Raw genomic sequence first — 16,249 nt, 5'->3', positions numbered from 1 at the left:
CCCAACATTATTATCTTTTCCAATGAGTCATATTTCCTCATGATATGGCCAAAGTATGATAGTCTCAGTTTAGTCATCTTGGCTTCTAGGGACAGTTCAGATTTGATTTACTTTAGGACAACTTTTTTTGTCTTCTTAGTAGTCCATGATATTTGTGGAACTCTTCTCCAGCACCACATTTCAAACGAGTTGATTTTTTATGCAGGCATCCAAGAAGAAATTGATCACAGACCAAAATAGGGCATGATGGTAATCATAGGCGACTGGAAGACAAAAATAGGATACATTTGGCCTATAAATGAGAAATGAAGTAGGAAAGTGGCTTAAGGAATTTTGTGAAGGTTTGTTGCCAACACATTCTTCAGCAATCATACAGACATGTCGTTGTTGCTGGTTGGCTAATATAGAAATTAAACAACTAGTGCAACTGGGATCACAAGATAAAATACCTCTATTCTCCCTGCCAAATAGGACCTAGTATTATGAACAGATATGGACCGTGGGTAATTTTATTTGAAGCCAGAGATGGCATTCACAAACAAAGTATTCCACAAAAAATATCAGTTACCAAAACTGGAGACTGGACTATAGTTTCAGGAGTAACTTCTTGAGCAAAGGATAAACAGGTGTAAATCCTGTGTGATTTATATTTGTTCTAACCAATCCAGAAATGTCACATTATCTTCCAATCTCAATGCAAATAATTAATACTTCCAGGGCCGTAGCCAGAAAAAAAAATTGTGGAGGGTTTTGAAAATTTCAGGGAGGGAGTTGAACCCCTAAAACTCCCCCCCCCCCAGCTACAGACCTGTCAATATCTGCTTGAGATAGTGCCTGGAGGGACTCTTATTTTTTTGCGTCTCATAGACTTAGCATGGGGATTTGGTTAACCAGTTAAACCAGTTTTTTTTTAAGTGAAAAATTTCAGGGGGGGGGGGGGGTTGAACCCCTAACACCCCCCCCCCCCCCGCTACAGGCCTGAATACTTCCTGTTACTTTCAGTGGGCTATGATTGTTCTTGGCGCTTCCAGACAGGACTAAAATTTGTGCTGAAGCAGGTTTAAAAACCCGCTTCAGCACGGATTTCAGTCCCCACTGCCCCCCCCAAAAAAACCAGGCTTTCCCAGGGCAGTGGCTACATGACATCCCGATTAAAATCAGAATGGCATGTAGTTACTCTGAAGCCCCCAATTTCACCCTAAAACTGAAGCAAAATGTACCTGGCCATCATAACTTTCCTCCTCGTGCCCTCTTAGCACAGGTAAGTGATACGCCAGGAGATGGGGGGTCGAGGAGGAAAATCCCCCCTCCTGTCTCCTGGCTCATCATTTCCTTGTACTAGGAGGGTGCGGAGAGAAAAGTTATGGCTGCCAGGCACATTTTACTTTAACTTTTAGGGGTAAATGGGGGTCTGGGGGGGGGGAGTGGGTGCTATCCTATTCCTCCATGCTTTTGGAAGCCCGAAGAACAATATGGCTGTGGGGACTCACCCCCTGGTAGTCCCAGGGCTACCCAGAAGTGAGTCCCAACAGGCCCAATACCCCATTAGACCTGAGCCTTTCAGGAAGGCCTGGATCTAATGGGGTATCTAATTAATTTGGAACAATCCAGGGAAACCTTTTTGACACTTCCTGTAAAAACCGAGACAGGTCTCGGGATTTGTCTAGATAGGCCCTTAATCCTGCCTCCTGATCTTTCTAAAGATAGATTTGGAAGCTCAGATTTTCATTTCAGGCCAAAAATTCTTTGAAATTTGCAAAATAGATATCACTGTATTTGTTTCCTCCCCTAACTAAAGTAAGTCAACTGAAGTAATGGGATTTTTAAGTCAACACTTATGTAGATATATATAAGCATGACAATTTGTAGATACAAAATATTGGTAATAAATATTTTGGAAAGATATGAGATCTAAATAGTCTTGGTGCAAGTTTAATCAAAGCCATGTGTGCAGTAATTATTCAGCTACTAGATCAAATAATTCTTATTTTGTCTTTTGTCTGACTATTAAAAGTAAATAATGTTCTGTGATAAAATCTCTACTGCATTTTTGAGTTTTAAATTCCACTACATTTACTTTTCAGTTCTTCACTTTTGAACAATATAAGAAATTACTAGGATATGCTGCCCTATCACCACCAATGGTAAGTGACATATACACAGAGTTGTGGAGAGAGTGTTTTCCTTTTGTATTCACTTTTAAATTGTAGAAAAAGACTAACTGGAAATGAGCATTTTGGTTGCCTGGAGAGATTCCTCCTTTCATTTTCAAATTGATCAAGAGAATGGAGCAAAATGAAGAGAGAGAGACACAATGATGCAGAAAAAGGGAAGAGGAGATCCAAAAGTACTGTGTAGCAGTTGAAAATGTTTTTGGAAATGAAAAAAAAGTTTTTCAGCAACAGCCTCTCTTAAATTTTTGATTGCAACATCTAAGGGATTATTGTCTCCTCTTCTCCTTCTTTATACTCTACCTTTTTGCAAAAACTGGGACTCAGGACAGCTTCCTTGTGAAGTGAGAGCTTTAAAATCTCATACATGTGTGCAGACTTCACTCTTGTTGGTCTGAGCCCCATGGGGTTGTGTTTGTTTATTTCAATTGTGGAGGTGAATGTGTGCCTTCAGATTCTTGGACAGTATGCATCGCATGGGAACTTGGCCACCCAGGTATCAACCCATATAGCAAGTTTTATGCTGTTACCAGAAAATAAATTGAAAGAGTACATAAACAACAAATCCTGACCATCTGGATTATAGATTTGTTAGTTAAATGAATTTGGGATTGGAAGTCTTTCTGAAGTTTGGCTCTTTCAGTGGAAGTTTTGTCACAAACACCAAAAGTATTTTTTTTTCTTGTAATATGAAGCAAGAATCTTTCTCATAGAATCAGCTCATGAAAGTGAAAGTCTGCACAAACTGATTTTTTTGAATATGCTTCTGTATCTTCTTCTTATATGATGATGATGATGATGATGATGATGAATGCATTTGTCTTTGCCTCTTAAAGTATTCTCTCCCCATCTTTTATGGATTCTCTTTTTATAAGCTTCTACATCTTCCAGAAAACATGAGATAAATCCTTAAAGTTACCACAGATCTTTTCAACAAGGAAGGCTCTGATTTTTCTTATAAGTGTATGGTACATGGAGAAAACTCCTCGATATATCTTGAATAAATAATATAATGATTCACCAAGCTTCATGGACTTTTGGGTACTTGCCATGTTATAAAATCATGATAGAAGTGGGTTGTCATATCATTTCAAGTAATGTACGGGATGAAAATACTGGAGGAGAACAAGAGGTACAGTATACTTCTGTTGAGATGAATGCCTGTTGTTCTAGTATACTGCCACTGATTTTGGTAAACCACAGCCAAGGAAATATTTCTTATTTGTCCATCAAGAGCCTGGGAAGCTACTGACTTTAAACATTTGAAATATGTAATTACTCACTACCATTCCTTGATATTCGCTTTTTCTTACTTTGTTCTCTAGTTTCTTGTGCAATGGTTCTATCTATAAAACATACAAAATTTTAAAAAATGAAACTACTAGAAGGGAGAATCCTCCAAAATAATTTCCTGAAGTTTGTCTTCTTAAGCTCTTTGATATGGGGAGCCAGCAATGTTTTTTACCTCAGTGTGCCAGGGTCCAGCTACATATTGGTGCGCATTAGTTATAACTCTTTCTTTCTCCTCTAGAAACTCACTAGGTCACCAACTGCCCATAGACCACCACTGACCTAAATAATTTCTGGTACCCAAAGAGTAATGAATAAAATGTCAAGTAAACATTTTTTATTTTACATACAGATACAAAGCCCCATTATTTTCAATTATTAGATAGCTTTCAAAAACAACCATTTTTATGTCTGCATTATTTCACATTGTTACTTACAATGCATTACTTCAAAACTCTAGTGGTCTCTGCAGCATGCATAAAATGACTACATCATATGCTAGCAAGAGAAACATTCAGGTATGTTGTCTCCTAGTTTAGGAATCTGTACTGCAGAATATGAGTTCTATGTGTGGTTCCATCTCTTTGTCTCTCCACTAGGTAAAGGTAAAGGTTTTCCCCTGACATTAAGTTTAGTCGTGTCCAACTCTTGGAGTTGGTGCTTATCTCCATTTCTAAGCTGAAAAGCCAGCGTTGTCCATAGATACCTCCAAGGTCATGTGGCCAGCATGATTCCATGGAGCACCATTACCTTCCCGCCAGAGTGGTACCTATTGATCTACTCACACTGGCATGTTTTCAAACTGCTAGGTCAGCAGAAGCTGGGACTAACAGCGAAAGCTCACCCCGCTCCCTGGATTCGAACTGCTGACCTTTTGGCGAGCAAGTTCAGCAGCTCAGTGGTTTAACCTGCTGCACCACTGGAATCCTTCCACTATTTTATTTATATCCTGCCATTCTCCTTAGCTGGGGCTCAGTGATTTCTATTGCTTGATCATCACACAGAAAAGCCAGTCAGTTCCATCCAGGTAAGATGGCATCATTGCCAATGGCCATTGCCCTGACATCAAAAGTGCGGCCATGCCCTCTAAGATTATTGCTTCCAGGCCTACTTGGATCCCATTGTCATCTTTCAAACTAATTGCTGAGGAATTAGAAGAGATCGACCCCACTCATCTTCCCTTAGTCTCAAGCAGATGGTTGGTGCTATCAATGCTATCAGCATACATATTTGTCCAGTGAATTTTAATGTGCAGGCCACAATATTTGTAAGGACTATACATTGAAATCTCCAAATAGGTGTTTGCTTAAAGCTTTCATTTACTTTTCATTTACATTTTCATTTTCATTTACTATTTGGAGTAAGAGGAGAAGGATTTCTATTGATAATCTCATGTCATTGACTGGTTTGTATAGGAAAAATAGCAAAGTACACTTGGGGCACCTGAAAGGCTAAAGGGCTCAGCAGAATTTTTCATGGACTCTGTAAAGAATGATAGTCTTGAAGACAATGCTTTCTAGCACCACATCACCCCTAGAAATGTTTCTTTTTTTAGGTAATACTTGAGGTGGCCCCAAAATGTGAAGCTAAAAAGTGTAGATTCCCCATACATAATTAGACCTTTGCTCTCCTTATCCAACATGGCTAATCAGTCTTGTAAATTCAGGGCCCTTGGCTTGCTCTCTGAGATCCTGCAAACTGGAGATGCCTGATACCTGTCTCAAAACAGTCTCACATAAGTCAATTTTCTATAATTATTCTCACTACAAATAAAGCATTGTAACTTCTTGATACTCTTTTTTGTTCATTTTTGGCGAATACCGTTATTGAGCATAATTTGCAGGGCACTCTCTCTATAAAATATATCAGACCTTAGAAAATTTATCTGATGTGGCTCTTATCTCAGTCATACAGGTAGGAATGATAGGTTTTTTTCTAGAGATGCTTCTTTTTTTAAAATAAGACAGTTTCTAAAATAGGCATGTATTGAAAATGGATGAGAAATCAGTATAAGAACTGTTTAATAAAACTTGTGAGTGGGATACTTTGAAGTTGTAAGATTCCAAGCCTTTAAGATTATAAATGCTGTTTTAATATTTGCACTCTAGGGAAGGTCACATGTACATACACAACCAAACACAGAAACAAAATTTATTTGAAAAATTGTCACACAAATGTTCTTTATGGTGCCAATATTTGGGGATACCCAAAGCGAGAACCATTCCAGAAGTGTTTTCTAAGTTATGATCCAGTACATCTGCAATGGTACTGTGGGTGAAATAGAGCCACATACACTTGTAACTCCAAACAATTAAGGTTTACAGACTTGCTGTAAACAGGTTCCCTAGCTTGCTGAAATCAAAGCAGATGGAGAATGTACTAAACTAGTTATTTGGATTGGCTTGTAAAGCTTACTGAGCACAGCTGGGTGCAAAAATGTCATCATGTTAAATTGTGGGTTGCTCCCTGAAGTGCTGAGTTCTATGGTTATTAAATACAGGCAGAAAAAAAATATTTCATAGGCATTCTGATGTGTATAGAAATTTCTAGGGCACACAGTTCTCTTCTGAAAGCAAATGCAAGCCAAAGGCTAAAATTTCACTTTTGGTGTCTAACATAAGCTCTAAGGACTTCATCACATGAAGCTTGGGCGCCGTCCTAAGACCCTTCCTGGTTGGAGCCAGGACAGAGCCCATCAGCATGACACAGGGCTACTTCCAGTGGAGTTCCATCCTAGCTCCATCCTGGAAGCATCCTAGGATGGGGCCCTGAGAACATGGGTGGCTACTAACCCATGTTCTCATTAGGTAAGCCAGGGACAGTGAGGGGGGGGGGGGGTGGAGATCCGGTCAGCTATGCTTTCCCCCATATGATGGGAAGCCAGCAATGTGGGGCATGGGGTGATAGTTTCTCCTGCTGCCTGCCAGATTTGCCCCGCTGTCCCACAGATGCCCCTGCTGTCCCCCATTTGAGGACCTCAATGTGATGAAGTGCTTAGACAGATGACAATATTGGCTTATATATAATAGTGCATTTGTGATCACATAGATTATGTCCTATGTTGCCTATTATATGAAGCTTCCAGAGAGGGAGTTTTGTTAGAATTTGTTTCTGCAGAAACATTGAAGGTCACAAACTTCATCACTGTCAAACAAGCCATCACAGGTTTTCTCAAACGTATTATTAAATACATTGGCTTAGATCCCAAAGTATGGGAATTCATGAAGGGAAGGTTTAACTAATGTTTCCAGTACATCCCTTCTTCTGTTCTGTAGCCATGAAGACATTGTGAGAAGTGCCCCAGAAGTGGACAAAACACAGCTACAGACCATGCTCCATTGGCGTCTTCCCTCACACACATCTGTTGTGTGATGGGGAGGAAAGCGGGATAAAAAACAATGTAAATAAATAAATAAAGTTGTTTAAATATTCTAAAGGCAGCAGGTCCTATCTGATCTTAGAAGCCAAGCAATCTCAGCCATGATTAACGCTTGAATAGGAGATGCCAATGAATAACAGCTGCTGCAGGCCATGTTTCAGAGAAAGAAACTGGCAAAGCCATCCTAAGTGTTCTTGGCCATTAGAAAGCCTATGAAATTTATAATAGGGTCACCATAAAGTGATGGGCAACTTGTAGGCATACATGGACAGGACAGAGCAAATGAGTCATACATAATAGCATGACTTAATTGGGTACTACTCCAAAGTTTTAAGTAAACCTAAATCTGTTTTAGATTATAGTCAAAATATTATTTGCACTAAAAAGATTTTAAAGGGATTTTACTATGTTTCACCACATTATCTACACATTTTAAGTACTCTTTGCAATTTATTGATTCCTTATTGTGCCTATGTATCAAGTTGTTGTTATAGGTCATGGTTGTTATATAGTTTTTATAGGTCACATTAGCATAATTGCTAATTTATTTATTAGGTCTTTTCAGAATTGAAATGTGCCCTGAAGAACTTTTCTGCAAATGAAATGGTTTTCTGAATGGGGATCTATCAATTTAATCCTTTTTTTTCTTTATAATAAATATACTACAACATTATCCATTTGTTTTATACTCTGTAAGTTATTTTAGAAGCTATCTTTGTGCTTAGATTGTATAACAATGTGTAAAATTTACAAGTTAATACTCTCCTTAAATGGAACATGGAGAACATGCTTTCCCCCATATACATTTCTTAAAATGATTACAAAACTTTCCTTATAGATAAAGAGAATGTGTTGTTGATGGGATTTTGACATTTTATTTTGAGTATTTGGAATGTGGTTTGTGGCTTTTGTAATTTCTTCTGCATGAACTGTCAACATCTAATCAAGGACGAAAGCTGTTTAGTAATGGTATACTCCTGTGCAAGGGTTGGTCTCTCCACTTTCATCATATCAGTCAGCTTAATGCTCAACTTCAGAATGTGATGTGTGGGATGTTTTGTTGCAATGAGCTTGAGAACTGATTGATTTAACTCTTTTAGACACTTGCAGTTGCTGGCTTGGGATCTGGGCTAACAGAAGCCATTGTGGTTAACCCTTTTGAAGTAGTCAAGGTTAGCCTGCAGGCAAATCGGGATGCTTTCACAGAGGTATGGTAACTGGAATATTTTTTTCAATATGTTGGAAAACAGAATAAATTAATAATATGTATGAAATCTTCATGAAGACCTGAGTAACATTGGAGCCAGGAGGGGAATCATGGAACAGATTAAAAGATGTAATAATCTCTGTTTTTATTGCCATTTGTAAATAGCTGGGGAAACAAATTTGATATGGCTAATGTGATATAAAATACCTATTTGGGAATGACTATGTCATCTATTAAAATCTGAGAATGGATTTCAAACAGAAAACAGGGAAAGTAAAAGGAAGAATTAAAACAAGGGGAAAACAAAGAAAATAGGATTTTGATTTTAAATATTACTTCTCTAGGGGTTTTTTTTTCAAAATATGTAGGAAAACTTAAATTTTGTTTTCTCAAAACTACACAATCAAATGCCCTTGTATGGTTTCTAATTAAAAAAAATACAGAGAGAGAATGAGATTCTGTCCAATAGTCATTCTCCCTAAGTGCCACATTTTGGTAACTGTATATTATTTCCATGCATATAGACCAGGCATGGACAAATTTCGGTCCTCCAGGTGTTTTGGACTTCAACTCCCAGAAAACCTAGCCAGCTTACTGGCTGTTAGGAATTGAGGGAGTTGGAAGGCCAAAGTTTGCCCATGTCTGATATAGACTCTGGAGAATGTAGATAGGTCAGATGTGGAGGGCACATGGACACAAATTAAAAAAAAGTCAGGATTCTATCAATTTGATAGTTACATAGAGAAGAACATTTGAGTAGATGTAGCTATGCTAACACAATAAGCTATACATTGTGAAATTCTCTCTTCCACATCCCTATTACAAATGTCCTCCACCTTTCAATGGTCCACGTTTTGACTATCCTTTTCGGTTATAACTGGAACTCATGTATTCAATGTGTGGTTTGTTTTTTCAAATCTATTTGGTCATGTTTCCATAACCTTCCACACACTTTTGTGATTACATACAGAAGTGTTTCTGGTTGCCAAAATGCATTTACAAGCTAAAAAAGACTAGATTTCACATTTTCATGATTTCCAGTTTTCAATAGGGTTCTGGTCCCTAACCTGTCAAATAAGTAGGAGACACCTGTATGGGTATAGGAGTCTATCTACTTCTAATGGAATCTATTTGTATATACACACATGTAAATAGGATAGTCCTTGATGAAGACAACAGAGGTTGCTTCCTGGGAAACACAAAACCTATGTCTTCTTGGACACACATTACTAATTATGTACTTCTTTGGATTATAATCACAATCTTGGCATCTAAACCATCTTTACACATTTCAATATTAAGAGTCCAACAGGTTTCTGTAGTCTGTTGTTGACATGCCAAACAAGACAAGACATTAAATATATTACAGTCAGACCTCCAAATGTGACTTTTGTGGATTTGGTTATGCATGGATTTGATTAAAAAGTTCTCTCTAGAAATCTCCAGGTCCTCCAGTTTTTAGCAAAAATTGACAATCGAGTAGGGCTGAAGGACTTAGAATTTTCTAGAGAGACATTGTCTCAGATTAAAAAAGCAATTTATTTATTCATGGTTTTTCACTTTCAATTTTCTACTGAATGGAAGAATCCTTCTTCCCCCACTTCCCACATAAAACATATCCTAGATTTAAGAAGAGAGAGTGTTTTCACAAAACTTCATCAAGGAAAGATTTTGAAAATATCTGGATTAGGAGAAATAAAAATGCACACAGATTTCTATGCAGACTTTAATAATGATACACTTATCCAGAAGCAGGACAGGTAAAACATAATGTCAAAAATCCAAGAAGGATGTTAAGGGACATTATATGCCACAATGGCTCATTGAGGAAGAACCATAGAATATACAAGTGTCAGAGCAACAGTTTTCTCTCATGGAACCTTTTTCTTTTTGCTGCTCTGGTCGATAAAATATTTGAAAACAGAGGCACATACAGAAGATCACACTATTTCACCACCCCCTTCTTGAAATGGAATTATTATCCTTCTCTGTATTACCTTTTTATCCAAGTCTCTTGTATAAACAGACTTGGGCTTTGACTTCAGACACAACTGAATCAATGAGGGTAAAATGTGTCTTGACATGTTTGAATAAGCTCAAGTGCTTTCTAAAGAAAATGAAAACAGAGAAAAATGGGAGAAAATTCCTCTCCTCATTTAAATAAATGGGGTTTTATGTCTTTCTTTTTTTTTGAAGACAAGTGAAATCTCTTTGCGGAAAAAAATAATTAGTGGACCACAGGAACTTAAAACATGTTGAGCACAGGGCAGCTTGAGCAGCAGCTTTATTAGCTAAATTTTCAAGAGTCATCAAATTAAAACAACATTCATTCTAATAATAAGTAATAAATAATTGGGGAAATAATTAGATTCATAAAAAATATGGAGTATTTCATTTTCCCCACAGTTAAGTCCAAAAGATTTATTTTAACTCTTTAGATCTGCCAACTAGAAAGAGTGAAGGTGGCACATGCAGTGGTGCTGGTTGCTTCCATGTCAATAGGGTGGCTTATTCAGTATTTAAGCCAATTCACTTTCCCATTGTCATGGATAGCAGTGTCACTTATCAGAGCAGGAGAGCCCTACTGGTATGGACATCTGCTTCAACAGTCACTAATACATCAGCAAAGTTCTACATGGGCATAAATCTACGGCCAGTTGTGTTTCTGTTAACAGTGTATCTTCAAGTGGGACATTCCAGAAACCATATCCTCCATCATTTCACAGATGACAACTGGGACATATATGGCCAGTTGGTCACACAACTTTAGAGTGTGGCCAAGATGGCAGTATTGTTGCTCTCCTCTCCTCTTCCGCCCTTCCCACTAAGTAGTTACTTTTGCACTTTAAAATCAGTTCATGGTAAGTAAAGTAAGACAATAACATAGGTGAGGAGGACATAAACCTGTGGAATTTTAAAAGAAGCTAAAAAAGTGGGAAAACAGAAGATCAATTAAGATTGTCCCTGCCAAATTGATACATTTGAAGGGTATGAGAAAGCTATCTGGAATCCAAGATCTCTTCATTCCATTGAAAGTCTCACATAAAGTTTGGGAAAGTTCTTTTTTTAGATTTCAATCCAGTGCCTATCCAAGCCACACCTAGGTTAGGAGATCCTGGTAGGTGTAGTTCAAAAAAAGCTAGATGCTGTTCTCACCAGTATGGTACAGGAAATCCAGTATCACTCCATGATTTATCATAGAATCCTCAAGTTGGAAGAGACCACAAGGGCTATCCAGTCCAACTCCCTGCCATGCAAGAACACCCAGTTAAAGCACTCCAGTTAGGTGGTCGTCCAGCCTCTGTTTGAAAACTTCTAGTGAAAAAGATCCCATGACTCCCTGAGGCACCATATTTCAATTCTCAACACCTTTTTCAGTACTAGATCTGCATTTTGTGCTACAGATTCAATAAGCATAATATGTATTTTGATCAGCAGGTTTCTTTTCACTGAAACCTGAAAAAAGGGAAAATGTAAATAAAAAGTGTTAGAGACGAAAAAATAGTCAGATTAGTGTCACATAAATGTATCAACATGGATTTACAGATTTAAAGAAATTACAAAGAAGCTAGAATCATAGAATTTGAAGGGACCATGAGGATCTTTTAGTATACCCCCCAGGCCATGCAGAAATACACAACTAAAGCATTCCTGAAATATGTCCTTCCAACGTCTGTTTAAAGACCTCTACAAGGCCATCTATTATATTCCTTCCTACATCATTCATATCTCTCCTAGATTTCTTTGTTAGAGTGTAGACCTCATTGAACATAGTGGAACTTACTTTTGAGATTCCACCTGAGCATTAGGAAGAACTTCCTAACTGTGAGAGCTGTTCAGCGGTGGAACTCTCTGCCCCAAAGTGTGGTGGAAACTCCATCTTTGGATGCTTTTAAACAAAGGCTAGATGGCATCTGTTGGGGATGCTTGAATGCAATTTTCCTGCTTCCTAGCAGGGGGTTGGACTGATGGCCCACGGGGTCTCCTCCAACTCTTTGATTCTATGATTCTATCACTGGGACAATGCTGTTTCTCCAGTTTTGTCCCAAGTTGTAATGAAAGTGTAGATTTACTATAGGGAAAAGTCCAAGAATTGGTCTTACCCACAATTGGTCTTACAAGTACAGACACTGCATTAAGAATCCCAGATCACACAGATATGAATCTATAAAAGGAGCCAGTCCCAGGTTCCTGACAAACTGTGTTTTGGGGTCGAAAATGCAAGCCTGTAATGCTAAAAGTGATGAGTAACTACTAGCTCACCTTTAAGTTGCAAAAGGAGCTGAACTGTTGGGAACTTGATCTAGTGGTTTTCCTCCTGTTCTTCATATTCACTTAAGGTATTTTGCAATTTTAAAAATTGCAGACATTAATTTAAAAGATCGTACTGTATGATTCTATGGGAACTGCATATTAATCAAGGTAATTGAACAATGTGGTTTGATTCTTATCACTCATTTTGAGCACAGTCTCAGCACGAATTAGCCACATGGTTTGGGAATAGGAGGCTCTATTTCCTTAAACCATTCCCAAACAAATGACTTTTAACTTTTCATTGAGAACATTTTCAGCATAGTAAGGCCTTTCCATACTAGTCCCATAGCAATATACAGGGTGTTTGAAAAAGAACTCCCTAGTTTTAATGTGTTTATACTTAAACCTAGGGAGTTCTTTTTCAAACACCCTGAATATACCTTTGCAATGTTACTCTTTTTTAAAAAAGATGGATTTATTTTGCAGACCAAGTCATAAATACTTATACTTGTTAAATGCAGGTAAATCAGGGCGAAACAAAATATTAAAAGAAAGCTCAGTATGATTGTCACCTGAATAAGCATCCACCTGTTGGGTTAGCTATTACAGGGATCATTTGGCTGTTTTTCCTGATCATTTTGATAGCATATTTGTAATGAAAACATGCTAAACAAATAGGTATAGTGAAATTAGGAACGTTTATTGTACTATAGTCAAAATTGTCTTCATTTCCCTGTTTAAGCATCCTTCCGGAAGCTATGTTTTGTCTTTCTGATTAAATATTTGATTACACAAAGGTAACATTAGCGAAAAGAAAAACTAAGTAAGCAAATAATTGGACAGCAAAATAAACCTCAATTTAAGACTGAAGGCACAACAGTTGAAAGGCTAGAAGCAATATTTCACAGTGATATGTTGTTCCAGATTAGATTTGTTAAAGTTTAAATTACTTTTTAAATGGTCACATAGACTAAACACAAAGAATCCCAATCTAAAAATTCTTTCTACCTGGTTGAGTTTGATTGAGTTTGTAATAGATGGTCTATGAAGGAAGGTTTGTAATTTCTGGTTTAAAAAGCTACATAGGAAAAGGGATGTGTTCCTTTCATTTTACAATTCATGTATGATACAGCCCAAAGCAGTAGGGGAGACTTTGCCCTGAGGACCCAGTCTGGTTCAGTAAGGGCCAGAATCCATCCCTCTCCTTGTTTCTGCAGTGCTTTGTCCTGAGTTATCTATGAGTGAATCTTTACAAATATCTCTGAAATGAGATCGCAGGTACTGTTTCTCCTGCTGCCAGCTGTGCTTCTCAGAACTTGGTGAGTCCCAGTCTAGGATTTAAGGACCTTCCACCTCATTATACAAGCCTCCCAGGATGTTCCGGATCACTATGTCCCGCTGGCGGCTGCACAGGGGGCTTGGGGACCTGTCGCCGTTCTGTTGCAGCTTCCTCCCTTCCTCATCACATGGGGGGGGGGGCTTTTTTGGTGGTTCAACTCATCTTTCATTATGGAAAGACGGGGACTCTGCCATTGCCTGCCGTTTCCATTTTTTCGATGGCAACACTTCACCCACGGAGCTGCCCTGGACGTAGTTATCCGGTGTGTGATGGGAGCCATCAGGCTCCATGGCTAAAGTCCTAAAATACTGTCACACCACTTAAAATAAGGTTCGTGTGAAGAGGTCCCTAGAAATTAAAGCTGAAAGCAGATTGTTTCGCCCTCCTGTATCCGCACTCAAGTAAAAAGAATGGGAATGATCTTTTTGTATTTCAACAGATGTTCCCAGGAGCTCCTAGAAGCATTGATGCACCAAGATCATTCCCATGTCTTTATGTGGGGAAGAGGATGAGGAAATAAAACTGAGCACACCAATGTGACGCTTCTAGGGGATCATGGAGACATTGCCTAAGATGGTTTGATTCCCAGGTTACTCATGCTCCCCTAAAGTGTCTCCCTAAACTATTAAACAGATGCAGCCTCAAGAAAATAAGTCTGCTGTCTAGGCATATTCATCCCTGAAGCTCTCAGTGACATAGTAATGTTCCACCTTATAGGGAGCACCATCAGCAGCTGTATGAGAGCTGCTTCAGTTCTCCATTTTTGTGCCAATAATCTGTTCATCAACATACAGTAAGACAAAATAAACCACACACATCTGTGTCTGTGTACACTGCTATTTATGTGGCTTTGATAGCACTGGATTTTTCAGGGCAGAGGAGATACCTCTCATGAGTCCAAAGGCACTTGTTTCTTCATATGGTAATAAAATATATGATGCCTGCACATATATTAACATGTTTGATACGGTTTTGTGACCAGAAGGTTCTGGTACAGCTGGAAATGTGTGAAACCTTGGTGAACAGTTGTCAGTCAGTGTAGACAATGCCTTGATGAACCAACGGTTGATAATAAAACCTATATTCCTATGGCAAAGTAACAGTTGAGGTAGTTGTCACTGATAGTTATCTAGGAGAAATCATTCAGAAAAAGTGATATAAAATGGAGCAGTTAATCTCTTCTGAGTTAGGATCTAAAGCTTAAAATCCAGCATTTTACATAGTTTCTTTAAAGATCAGACAAAATTTGACCAGCTACTGATGCATCTGTCCATTCCCACCCTTTCCAGCTATTCCTCCCAAAAAAAGGCTTAGCACTTCAATAGCACTACTAAAGTTTAAACTAAAACTTGGGGTAGGTTTATTGGTCCAGTGACATGTGAGCTACTAATTGCCACAAAGTGGCTAGCAATTTGATATGGGCTGCACATCATCTTCACAATCTAATTTCACATTCTGTGAGAACTTATTTTATTTCAAGCAGCTTCTGACATTTTGCTTTGTTCCGACAGCAACCATCCACCTTTGCCAAAGCTCAGCAGATTATTAAGGACCATGGCTTGGGTCTCAGTGGACTCAACAAAGGATTAACTGCAACCTTGGGACGGCATGGAGTGTTCAATATGGTTTATTTTGGATTCTACTTCAATGTGAAAAGAATAATTCCTGCCAACAAGGTAAGCACCTCATTACATAAAACAAAGAAAAAAGATCAGAGCATGGATTTGGCTGTCATTGTCACAGTGCCTTTCTCTGAAACAGTGATGACTAATTACTCCAAAAAATAGAAACACTACCAGTCCCACCTGTCCTTTGAAGTTCATCCATCATATTTTTTTCTACTATCTTGCATGACAGCATGAAATTTCATCCAGGTAGAATTATATCATATTCCCCTCCAGCAAGACTCAGTTTCCTCCTGTGGAGGTCTTTCCTGGTTGGTGGAGAGTGGTGGGGCAGTAGAGACGCATCTGGCTATTGTCCCTGTTAGCCGGGTGGACAACGACAATGCCATATTAGGAGATCTCAGAAGATGGTTCCATGCATCTCGCAATGGGGACATTCAGTGGAGGGGAGGTCTCTAAAGGAGGAAGGTGAATCATAAATCATGAAGGATGAGCATCATTGTAAAAAGGAGATAGTAAATTCCTTCCTTCACAATAATCATGATAGAAGATGGTTGTTACTGTGTACCTCCAAGTCATTGCCAATTTACAACAACCCTAAGGAAAACTTATCACAGGTTTTCTAGGCAAGATTAATTCAATGAATGTTTGTCATTGGCTTCCTCCTCAGTGGCTGAGAGAGTATGACTTGCCAAAAGTCACCCAAAAGGTTTCCATGTTAAGCAAAAACCTAAAACCAGGTCTTACGGAGTTCAACATTCAAACCAATATACCATGCTGGCTCTTAGACTTATGTTTGCATTTTTCATTAATGAAATGCTAGCTATTATGGTACATTAGACTTGGTGTTCCAATGTAACCTCAACAAGAAGACCTCTTCCAGATTTCAGAGTAAATAACAGGGGGCTATTGACCTCATATACTGAGCATAAATTTCTCACAGGCATTTAGCTGAGCATTGCTGAACTAACTGGAGAGAAACAA

General features: G+C 38.4%; 1 protein-coding gene across 3 annotated transcripts in view; it reads left to right on the top strand.

Annotated features, from left to right (window-relative positions):
* The window catches only part of slc25a21 (solute carrier family 25 member 21), a 295,483-nt gene that overhangs the window by 264,563 nt on the left and 14,671 nt on the right, over window positions 1-16,249 (top strand). For all 3 annotated transcript variants that reach the window (XM_062968293.1, XM_062968294.1, XM_008102807.3), the window contains exons 5-7: window positions 2,085-2,144; window positions 7,941-8,048; window positions 15,152-15,316. In XM_062968293.1, the coding sequence (XP_062824363.1) occupies window positions 2,085-2,144; window positions 7,941-8,048; window positions 15,152-15,316 (333 nt within the window). The remainder of the gene's footprint in view (window positions 1-2,084; window positions 2,145-7,940; window positions 8,049-15,151; window positions 15,317-16,249) is intronic.

Source organism: Anolis carolinensis, chromosome 1 (assembly GCF_035594765.1).
Source record: "Anolis carolinensis isolate JA03-04 chromosome 1, rAnoCar3.1.pri, whole genome shotgun sequence".
In the NCBI taxonomy this organism is placed as follows: Eukaryota; Metazoa; Chordata; class Lepidosauria; order Squamata; family Dactyloidae; genus Anolis; species Anolis carolinensis.
Note: the sequence above shows the minus strand (reverse complement) of the source record. Positions and strands in the feature narration are given on the sequence as shown.